The 12,286-nt window shown below is 42.7% G+C and overlaps 1 protein-coding gene across 3 annotated transcripts in view; it reads right to left on the bottom strand.

Annotated features, from left to right (window-relative positions):
• Positions 1–2,513, bottom strand: part of CDK8 (cyclin dependent kinase 8) — a 147,377-nt gene extending 144,864 nt beyond the window's left edge. Inside the window, exon 1 of one of the 3 annotated variants that reach the window (XM_037800082.1) lies at positions 1,912–2,513. In XM_037800082.1, coding sequence (XP_037656010.1) covers positions 1,912–2,039 — 128 coding nt within the window. In that variant the 5' untranslated portion in view covers positions 2,040–2,513. The remainder of the gene's footprint in view (positions 1–1,911) is intronic. The other 2 variants (XM_037800081.1, XM_037800080.1) reach the window with 2 other exon arrangements.
• Between the last annotated feature and the right edge of the window lie 9,773 nt (positions 2,514–12,286).

A 12,286-nucleotide genomic window follows, 5' to 3' on the forward strand; every position in this document is an offset into this window, starting at 1 on the left:
CTTAAAAGTACCTCCTGTCAATATACAATATTATAGCTTTAAAATAAACATAAAATAAAGTTAATCAAATTTGCATATTTTATTAGCTTACTTTGGTAATTTATGAAAACAGAACGGGCTTCTCTCAGAGAGATTAACAATAATTTAAAGTCCTAGAATCTTATAAAACAGATGACCAATGGATCAAATGTATTAGTGTCTCATCTCATGGGACTGCATATTTTATTATGTCCCAAATTGCATAATATTGGGGGAGGGGGGGAAGGGGAGATGGTTTAAGACTTCTGAAAAAACATTTCATGGGCAGTTAATCAAGCATAGTTTTTAAAATATGTATGTCATTTCAGAGTAATGCTTTAATAAGAAATCTAATTAGACAACAGAGTCAGCAGTATCTCCAGAGGCTGATTTCTCAAATGTCACCAGACTATCCATTCCACTAAAAAGTACTTTTAAATACACGTGGCATCCAGAGTATCAAGTTTTAAAAACCCTACCTTTTGCAGATATCTGTACTGCTTTACTGCTGCCTAAAAGCACTGAAATATACATTTCAAATTAATTAGAACTATCAAATTAATTAGAACTATCTTCCTCTTAGAGTCCATTTTAAATTATTTTAGAAAGACATCTCAGTAAATCTGAGAAAAATGTTAATACATTTCCTTTTCCATTATCCAGAACACTATAGCTTTTGTAAATGTTGCCTTCTTTTCTCCCTCCAGGTAACTTACTTCAGCTTTATGAATGGTTTCATTTTTCTAGTGCTAAAGTAGTTCTAAACATACCTCCTTCTAATCTGGAGAAAAAAAAAAGTACTTATTTTAAATGTTAAACAGCAGCTATGCAAACTAACAGTGATGTTCAAGTAAAGCGACTCTGTTTCTAAGACTTCAAAGATTCTATAATAAGCTTTGACATTATCTTCCCAACAATTTTCTCTAGTGTCAAAGGCAACAGAGACAACATCCATTTTATAAGAGGAAAGCAAGGAGTTAAAATTTTTTTAAATATATTTTCTCCCCAACTAAGAATTTCTTTCTCTTCTGTCAATATCACAAGACATTCATCTACCGACAAAGGAAAAAATGAACACTTCCTTGACTGCTTAAGAAACTAAACTGGGAGTATTACCAATCATAGATTTAATTATGTTATTTCTAGGGAAGAATGTTTAAAGCAAAGAGACTATTTAAAGTTCACTCACAGCTGCTAAATTTTGGGGGAACAGCCTGAATAGATAGCCCGTTTGTCACTTGCCTTTCCCCAACACCCACCCTGCAGCAAAACCCCCATTGTTCTATGCAAAAACTCACAGCTAATGATGTTTAAATAACACTTGCTACATTTATTTTACAAATGATCACTATGAGGAATGCTCAACAACCACATTTCCGTGCTGCCTTCTTTCCCGCAAATAAAATCCAAATTTGATTGTAAATCAATAACAAACTGGTCGAGGGAAAAGATTACAGCTTCCCTTCCAGACTGATGGATATCACTCCAGAGGCGGGTGAGGAAATCCCCAGAAGGTGACCATAATAAAGCGACAAGAAAAAAAAAACAAAAAACATTTAAACTGACAATATATAACGAATTATTAAAAAAAAAAAAAAAAGAAAAAACAAACAAACAAACAAAAAACCTAGCACTGAAATCTAGTACTAAAACCCTTGAAGTCTGTAGGGCCCAAGGGGTAGAAGCGCCTATTCCCTATCAGCCACCCGAGAAGAACACAGAGGCGGCACGTAGGATTGCTTGTGGCTTTGGAACCCCTCGTACACCACTTCCTCCCCGAACCTGGCTGGCGAGGACAGACGCGGGTGTCGAGGAAGTGGGAGCAGGGCAGCCAGCGCCCGCTCTTCCCCGGCCACCTGCCTCGGTCTGCGGGAGACACAGACACGCACTCACCCATCTTTCCTCTTGGCTTTGTAGACGTGACCATAAGTGCCTCGGCCAACTTTGCAGCCCTCGTATTCAAACAGGTCCTCGACCCGCTCCCGCTCGCTGCTCAGCTTCACTTTAAAGTCATAGTCCATTGTCACAGCCTCCGAGGCCGGGGAGCTGGGTCAGGGGGCCGAGGGGCCGGACTGGGCGCCGGGGAAGCACAGGCGGAGGCTGCCCCCGGGAACCCGCCCGCTCTACGCCCGGCGGCCGCAGCACCCGCCCGATGGGGGCGGCGAGAGCAGGAGGAGGCCCCGCGGGAGCGCCGGGGGCATCCAGGGGGGCAGCGGGGCCAGGCGGGGGAGGCTGGGGACGGGGCGCGGCGTCTGCCCTTGTCCCCGGGCTCCGCGGCGCCGGCTCCCGCAGCCCTCTCAGCCGCCCGGCTGCTCCCGCGGCTGTGCGGCGGCGGGCGGCGCGGCGGGCACTCCTCCTACGACACGCACCCGCTCCTCTCCCTCTCGCACAGACTCACACTCACTCACTCACTCACTAGCGCTCCCATACACTCCGACAGAAAGGCAGCCGCCGCACAACAGCCGGTGCCTCCTCAGAGAGAGGAGGAGGGTGAGCCCTCGCGGAACCCGACCCGGCTGTCGCAAAACGTCGCGAAACCGGTCTCCTGCGGCCGTCGAGCGCCCTGCGCCACCTCCCGTCGTTGCCGTCCCCTCCGCAGCCTGCTTGCATGGGCAGGGTCGTGAGGACCGGGAGAGGGGGTGGCTGACCAGAGCCGCCGACCGATTCAACCCGCGCCCGCTGCCCAGCCGGGGCTGGTCCGCACTACAATGCCCAGGATACACTGGTCGCACTGCGCCCACCCCCTTCACGACTCCACCCCACACAGGGGAAACGTGGGCTGAGCTGCTTGATGGGATTTGTAGTCAGAGGTGGGGTGGGTTCCAATCACTGGGGGGGGGGGGAGGGTTGTTGATTTTATTTTTTTACAACGACATCGTCAGAATCTGATCTGGGTCAGCACCTTAACCAAAGAAACGCACGAGTGAGGGATGCTGGTTTATGTCAGAACCACATTTTGTGCAACTTCCGAACTTCAAATTTTAAAGAACAGGCACATGATCGGAAAAAGCCTGTATAATGTTTGTAAATAGCTTGCATGCAATGAGTTGGGCTACTCTTTGCGTTCACAATCTCATAAGGACTGCACAGTGATAGCGACATACTGACACATACTACAAACATCAAAAAGAGTGCATCAATGAGGAATGTCCTCAATGCTCCTAAATATTGTTACTCTGCAGACAGAACACCGTTCAAATTGTTCCCATTCATTCAGAGGGAAGATTATTTGGGGTACGGCCTTCTGCACCATTCTCTATAACACCAATTTTTATCCATGAGGTTACAGTAATGGGAATAAATCCATGGAAGCTAATTTGTTAACAATGTAAAGGCAGGGAAGGAATCTGCAGGAAAAGCCTTGATATCTTGATAATAATCCCTCATTTTGCCTTATCCCTCGTATTTTGCACGTCTGTTTGTTCAAGTTTTTGGTTTGCATTTGCTACCATTTCTACAAAGCTCCCCAGTCCCCCAAACAGGATATGATCTCTCCCACTTTTAAACTCCCCACAATACTCCCCTGATCTATCCTGTGGTCCTCATCAAATTCTGTTTCATAAATTCCCATAGGAAGTTATATTTGCATCTTCCATAACACCTAGCATCATGCACAGTAAACATTTGTTGAATTAATGAATGGATATATATGTTTATGTCAAAAATATCCATGCATAAATTATGATGATGTGATGATGATACTATTTTGTTTTAAATCTTCCAAAGGACCCTTCTCTTATATAAATTTCCTTGGAGAAAATAGTGACTTCACTAATGGTTTAAATTAATGGTTTAAATTAATAATATTTAATTTTTGCTTAGTGCATTAAATATTATTTAGTATTTCAGTATGTTGACTCTGGTTAGATGGGCCTAGGTATGGTTTTAGCTCAGACTCTACCTGGAAGTTATTTTGTGTTTCTTGAGAGATCTGTCTTTTTTGCCCAAGTATTTACTTACAGATCTTGAGAAACCAAATCACCACCCTGGAGGAGAGGCTGTGAAAGAGGCATGGGGCTGGGACTGGTCCTGCACTGTGGGTGCCCACCCCAGCACCACCCGTCCACATACCCACCACCTATGCATGATATTCCTGAACATTGACGAGCCTAGACTTTTTGAAATGTACTTTTGTCTACCATTTTGATCTACCCTAGATGAAGGTAAGAATTCTCTCTGAAAGAATTGAATGTTCTGCCAATAATCCTGGGGCAGGAACAGAAGCTGGCCTTGGGCAGGGAGGAGAATGGCCCACCGTTCTAGTTTGCTAATGCTGCCAGAATGCAAAACACCAGAGATGGATTGGCTTTTATAAAAGGGGTTTTATTTGGTTACACAGTTACAGTCTTAAGGCCATAAAGTGTCCAAGGTAACACATCAGCAATCAGGTACCTTCACTGGAGGATGGCCAATGGTGTCCAGAAAACCTCTGTTAGCTGGGAAGGCATGTGGCTGGCATCTGCTCCAAAGTTCTGGTTTCAAAATGGCTTTCTCCCAGGACATTCCTCTCCAGGCTGCAGTTCCTCAAAAATGTCACTCTTAGTTGCACTTGAGGTATTTATTCTGTCTTAGCTTCTCTGGAGCAAGAGTCTGCTTTCAACAGCTGTCTTCAAAATGTCTCTCATCTGCAACTCCTGTGCTTTCTTCAAAGTGTCTCCCTTGGCTGTAGCTCCTCTTCAAAACATCACTCATAGCTGCACTGAGTTCCCTCTGTCCGTCACCTCATTTATATGGCTTCAGTGACTCAACTTAGACCCACCCTGAGTGGGCGGAGCAACACCTCCATGGAAATTATCCAGTCAGAGTCATCACCCACAGCTGGGTGGGGCGCATTCCAAAGACACACTCAAAGAATTACAATCTAATCAATACTGATAATGTCTGCCCAAACAAGATTACATCAAAGATAATGGCATTTGGGGGACACAATATATTCAAACTGGCACACCCATTATTCTTTCTGAAGCTAGTCTGAGAGTTAGGAGTCTGGACTCCACCTTGGGGGAATGCAAGGTACAAGGTAAGCTGGCACTTAACACAGCTTCAGGATGGGGGGCTAAGAAAGAGATGGCCACTAGGGGCCCCTTCCAGGAGAGTAGGGCTGATGTGTTAGGAGCAGTAGTATCTGATATCAGGTTTTAAGTTTTTCTTTTCTGCATGGTAATTCCCTTCTGTTATCCCCAAGCTAGCAGCCTGGTTTTAGCTGTGGAACATGCACCCATGTTTGGAAGAAGGGGAAGAACAGCAGGCAGAGATTTAATTCTGAAAGATAAGTGGCCTGCAGAGCCAAAAAAAAAAAAAAAAAAAAAAAAAGTGGGCTAGAAGGGCCTGTGGAACTTACTTAAGGAGCAGAACCTGTTTTAAGAATGGACATCCTATGGTTTGAAGGATGAAGTCTCAGACTTAAATGCTATTTGAATGAATTGCACATATCAGGAACATGGAGTTGTCATTTCGGTTTGGCTTTCCACCTCAGGTAGTACTGATTTCACTTATCTCTGCTCTGTGATGACCTCCAGTGTTGTAGAGTCTATGACCCTCATTGATCTACATTCCAGCAATTCCCAAATGCTGCTCATGCTTCTCCTCTTAAAGTGTGGTTTCCTTTACATTCCACATTGAACATCTCCAGTCTTAACATGCCTCCCAAGCACCAACAATACATTTCCAACTTAAAATTACTGAAACTGAACACACCGTACTATTTCCTGAACTTCCCAGTTCCTGTGACTAGCAAGCCCAGCAGACAGTCATTCTGTCGAGCCCTTCATTCCATACAGATTGTCCTTCACACTCTTGCCAAATATGTCTGTTCCTAAGGCTGGAAACCCTTTCTGATACCATCTCTGACCTTTGCAGTCGTGCTCATCCCCCAAGGCACATCTCAAGTGCCTAACTTAGTCATGAAGCCTGTCCTGATTCTTGCAATTGGATATGATCTTTCTTTACCACGACCTCCTATCCATACTCCAGCCCCCATTGCACTTTATTTGTAACTCACTTAGAAACATCATAGCTACCTTGTATTCTTGTCATTTATTTTATGCACTTAAAAACAATCTGTCCTTTAACAAATGCACTAATGACTGGGTCTCTGACTTATTCTCTTACAGCATCTAGCACATAGTTTGCATAATTATATTTAATTAGAATTGTTTTATTGGATTGATTTCTCTAAAGGTGGAAATAGGAGTGGGGATGGGACAGTCATTTTAAAACATTTAACATCTTGGCTTAGTCTTGCTTCTGAAGATACACTTTTTGTAGCATTAAAAACACTTAGTGCTTTGTGATATATTAATGTAAAAGCCCAAGTGAGTCTTCTTATAGTTGATCATTTCCAGCCTTTACAACTTTTAATTCAATTCTCTCACTCTATAATAAAAGTATGCTTAAGGACAGCATTTGGACTCCCATTCTGCATGTTATGGATTGAACTGTGTCCCCTAAAAAGACATGTTCAAGTCCTAACCCCTGATCCCATGAATGTAACTTATTTGGAAATTGGGTATTTGAAGATGTGATTCATTAATATGAAGCCAAACTGGATTAAGCTTAATCTGATATGACTGGTATCCTTAAAAACAGAGGAAATTTGGGCAGAGTGAGTAAGAGAGACAGAAAGAGATGGCCATGAGATGGAGGCAGAGATTGAGTTATGCTGCAAGCCAAGGAACATCTGGATTACCAGCCACAGAACCCAACAGACTTTAGAAGAAGTATGGGCATGTCAACACCTTGATTTCAGACTTCTAGCCTCCAGAACATGAGACAATAATTTTCTGTTTTTTAAACCACCTAGTCTGTGGTACTTTGTTATAGCAGCATTAGCAAACTAAGACACTGCAGGTAGACTTTCCATCATCTTTATCATCAAAAAACACATATTAAACATCTACATTTGAGCACAAGGAAAAGCAAGTTGGCTCAACCCAAATACCAGCAGTTTTTAATCATTTAAAGAAAATATTGACGCCAAATTTCTCAGCCAACTCTGTAAGCAACCAGTAGATAACACTGCCAGAACTTTCTCTCCTGCCCTTCATCATGTGAATGTCGTTTACTCTTGCAGACTCATTTCCTTCACATGACTGGAAACATGACCACTGACAGTTGCTGAATTTTATATCAGGCAATACTGTCATTAGAGAAGAATTTACCCCATTTCTCAATTCCAGTTGTAGAAATCCCTGAGAGGGTTCTGGTTTAGCTAGTTCAGATATCCATACTGGATCAACTAAATGTGACCCTGGGGACAGGGTCATGTAAGAATGTGAGAGAGCTCCTTCATTAGAAGGGACAAGGCAGATTGCATTAGAAAGCTCCCAGGAGAAGGTAGAAAACTGTAAGTATCATGAAGGAAATTAAATTGGACAATGTAGAATAAAGTGACTACGAGGAGATTGCTTTAGATTGGGTATATGGTGAAGGGCTATCTGAGGAGATGATCTTAAACTGAGACCTGAGTGATGAGCAAACTGTGAAGATGAGAGAGAGAGAGTATTGCAAGTAGATCAGACAAATGTAAAAGCCCCAAGCTGGGAATGAGGAAATAGAAAGAAGGCTTGTGTGACGAGAGTGTTATGAGCAAGTAGGAAAGTTGTATGAGGTGAAGGCAGATTGGTAGGTAGGGACCAGACTATATAGGGCCTTTTGGGCCACAGTGAAAGGCTTGGATTTTATTTTCAAGACAGTAGGAAGCCACAGGAAGGTTTTAGGGAAGGGAATGATCAGAATATCCTGGCTGCTATGTGAAGAATGGGTTGTAGGAGGCAAGATTAAAAGATATAGATAGAAATGGATATATTGATGGGACTTGCTGATAAGTTGGATGGGAAGTGAAGAGAAGGAAGGAATCAAGATGACTTATGAGGATGCTGCCATTTCCTGAAATGGGAAAGATTTTGAGAGGAACAAGTTTAGGAAAAAAAAGTAAGAGTTCATTTTTGGACATGTCAAACATGAGATGTCTCAGAAATCCAAGTGAAGATATCTAGTGGGCAGGTGGATATGGGAGTCAGAAGCTCAAAACAAAGGTCAAGCTGGAGGTAAAAAATTTGGAAATCACCAGCATCAGATTTGATTAGATCACCTACAAAGCATGTTACAGTGAGAAAAGTACAGATCCCTAAGGACTTCCAACATTTCAGGGCTGAGTAGAAGAGTCAGAGAGGGAGATTGAGAAGAAAAGGCCAGAGAGTTATTTAGGAAATCAGGAATATGGTGTCACAAAGGCCAAAGGAGGGAATGGCCAGCAATGTTGAATGCTGCCAAGAAGTCAACAAGATAAAGATTGATGTGTTTAATTTATTCCAGTGTTTCTAAACCTTTTAAAAAATTATTGCCCCCCCATGGGATATTTTTAGACACATTTTTCCTAATTGCCTATGCAATTGTCCCTGTTATGGGTTGACTTCTGTCCCCCAAAAATATTTGTTGAAGTTTTAATTCCCAATACCTTAGATTGTGACCTAATTTGGAAATAGGGTCATTTCAAATAGAATTCGGCAAGTTAAAACGAAGTCATACTGCAGTAGGTTGGGCCCTTGATCCAATCTGATTGGTGTCCTCATAAGAAGGGGAGAGAAGTCAGGCAGACAGAGAGAGACAAGACAGCCATGTGATAGATGCAGCGATTGGAGTTATGCCACCACAAACCAAGAAATGCCAAGGTTTGCCAGCCATTGCCAGAAGCCAGATTCTCCCCTAAAGACTTTAGAGGGATCACGGCACTTTCTGACACCTTGATTTTGGACTTCTGGCCTCCGGAACTGTGAGACAATGAATTTCTGTTGTTTTAAGCCACCTTATTTGTGGTTCTTTGTTACAGCAGCCCAAGCAAACCGAGACAGCCCCTTAAGAACTAATTTTTGCCTTCTGGGGGGTGGGTGGGTGGGTGACTTAAGGGAGTCAATACGGTATGTAAAGTATATAGAACTGTGCCTAACATATGGTAAGTGCTATGTATATAGTAGCTATTATTATTCTCATTCAAGAAGTTTTACTGTGAATAGGGAGAGAAAAGATAGGGCCTCCAGCATACAGCTCAATATCAAAGGCAGGGCTATGACTGGAGGTGAACATGGAGTTGACAGAAGCTTTATCGGTCAGAAGAGACTGAAGAAATTTTGTTGCAAGGAAGATATTGAGGATAATAGATAGTCCAGTATCCCTATATAGCACCCAGAGTATAGGTGGAGGGTTTGCTTTTGAGCAGGAGGAGACATGCCACTTCCATGGTTAATAGACGGGAAGGAGAAAAGGATAGAAATTGTATCAGGTATCCATTGCTGCCTAACAAACAGCCCTGACACCAGGTGTGTGAAACCACTACTTACTATTTCTCACTTGGTCTCAGTGAGCAGTTCTGTTGGTCTCATCTGAGGTGACTCACGTGGCTGCAGTCATTTGCCAGACTGTAGGGAGGGCCTAAGACGGCCTCATTTATATGTCTGTGGGTTTCTCTTTTCACATGATCTTTCAGTCAAGCTCAAACTTCCTTACATAGTGTGGGAGTTCTCTCAAAGGGCAAAGGTGAACACGGTAAGGTATCTTGAGATCTACGCTCTAGAAGTCAAAAAACAGCACTTCCATCGCATCCTAATAGTTCAAGCAAGTCTCGAGATTAGCCCAGTTTCAAGGGATGGGGAGAGAGACTCCACTTCTTGATAGTAGGAACTGCAAAATATTGTGGCCAGGTTTTCAGTCTACCACAGGTGTGGATATGTAGGCATCTGTAGATTTGGAGACAGGAGGTTGACACGATTCCTTTTCAGACAACTTTAGTTTTCTCTGTAATAGGGAAGAAGAGTTCACCTGCTGTGAATGAGAGAGAACGAGTGGAGGGAGAAAAAGCAATGACTGCATATTTAAAAAGCCTGCAGGTTTAAAAGAATTCTGGGGCAGAGTGGGCGAGAGAGCTGGCAGGATATCCTTGTAGAGTTTCTGGCCAATGTTGAAGGTCCATTTGCAGGTGCAGCTGTGCCATCTGCCCCATTGTGTGATTTTCATCACCAGCACTCAACAGCCCAGGTGGAGGCTGGGTAGAGACAGATGTTGGATTCATCCAAGGCTGGGGCCTTGCCAGCTGGGTCTGATGACAAGAAAATAGGACAAGGGAGGTTAGGATTATTGGCAGGAGAGTAGTTAAAATGACAGACCCTGACATTTAAGCACCATGAGAAGGAAAATGAAGATAGAATTTCCCCTTTCATGTCATAACAACACTAGCCCCCAAGTTTTTATTTAATTTTTTGCGAGATAATTAAAAAAAATAATTACCTACCCTTATTTCTCACTTCCTTAATATTTGTGCACTATACCAAGACACTTTCATCAAATATATACTAAGTAAAACGGACAGCTGATATTATAATATAAGCTAACAGGTTAAAAAATGATTTCTCCTTTTCTTAGCAAATAGATTCTCATTACCATGAAAACCCCTCAAATGTGTTGCTAATGAATTCCGCTCTCAGGTACTATAAGTATTAAGGAGAATTTTTCTTTTTAAATTGGCATACAGGACTATGATCTTATCCTATATTTCTCCTACTGGACAGCTTTTTTGGGGAGGGGGGCTCAGCAAAAATAAAATTTTCAATTCAAAATAAGTTTTAGCTATATAACCATGTAGCAAGGAAATCTAAAGGAACACACTTTAATTCATATTTCAGTTTGTCCAGGTTTAATATATTACTCCAGCTTCTGGATTCCAATGTTTCACCTTTCAGCCTAGCTGGACTGTGTTACTCAGGCCCAATCATCAGGAAAGCCAAGTCCTTTCTGGCTGGTTCCAGTACAAACATGCATCTACTGTCAGCCACATAGCTTTCTTTCTATTGCACATAAACATGGTTAGGTCACCTCTGCAACCACCAATATTTGATACCCGAGGCTGTTTGTTTCCATGCAACCGCATGCCCAGAACCTCTTGAGCTTTTTCTCCCTCAGCAGCCCCTCCCCTGAGCAGCCAAGGTCAAGTTTCATCAGATATTGTGCTTCTTGCTCTGAAACCCTACATCCTGTTTAAATTTTAAAATGATGCTTTATTTACGTCATTCCTCTGCTCAAAAATCTCCAATGACCCTATGTGACTTTTCCTTGCCTACAGCATAAAGTTCAAACGCCTTCATCTAATATTCCAGGCCCTGTATTTACTTAAGCCTGACAAAAATAATTTAAGGCAGCTTGCAATGGAAACATTAGAGTTAGATTAAAATAATTAGCTCCACATAGCTAAATTCCCCACAATCTGAGCTCTTCTACATCTCCAGTACAGCTCCTAACCCGTTTCTCATAAGGTGCTTCCTATCTAGTGGGATAGTAGTTCTCAGTCTTGGGTGTACATCGGAATTACCTGGGGAATCACTCAGCAATTCTGATGTGATTTGTCTGTGATTTGTCTGGGGTACACTGGGATTTGTTAAAGCTCCCTGGTATTCTAATGTGCATTCAAGGTTGGGAATGCACTACGTTAGCCCGAGTTTATTGATTCTCCCTACAACACTCATCACCCCACTCCTATCTCCATCAACATTCTCCTTTTCTTCTTCTCTAAACCTTACTCCATTCTCTGAGACCCAACTCAGATTTTACTTGAATCTTCTCTTACCATGCAATGTCCATAGCACATATGCCCATACCACATTCCTTGTTTACCACTTCTCTGGCACTTATCAAATACTTCTTTTACTCTTGTGTGTTTATCACATCTATTCAATGGGTGTGAAAGGGCAGGGGCTCTTTTCTATACCTCTTTGAACCCCAGAACCTACCCAATGCTTTATACACAATGTAACATTTGTCCTGCCTTATGGAGATGATGATGATGATAGGGTGATGATGATGATAGTGTTGCTGCTGCTGATGTGATAGTGATGATCATGATGATGAGGGTGAAGCTGCTGCTGCTGCTGACAGTGATGATGTTAACGTGGATGATGATGATGATGGTGCTGGTGATGATGATGACGACCAAGTAGATGCTCTGGTGCTCTGACTTATTGTCTCAGATTTCTTTATCTCTTTGTCTGGCTGCCCTTTCCCTGCTGGAACCCAGTTTCCCTGTGTTCTGGTTTGCTAATGCTGCCATTATGCAAAATATTAGAAATGGATTGGCTTTTATAAAGGGGTTTTTTTTTCTGGTTACAAAGTTACAGTCTGAAGGCCATGAAAATGTCCAAATGAAGGCATCAACACAAGTATACCTTCCATGAAGGAAGGCCAATAGCGTCTGGAAAACCTCCGTTAGCTGGGAAGGCACGTG

This window comes from Choloepus didactylus, chromosome 12, assembly GCF_015220235.1.
Source record: "Choloepus didactylus isolate mChoDid1 chromosome 12, mChoDid1.pri, whole genome shotgun sequence".
Classification (NCBI taxonomy): Eukaryota; Metazoa; Chordata; class Mammalia; order Pilosa; family Megalonychidae; genus Choloepus; species Choloepus didactylus.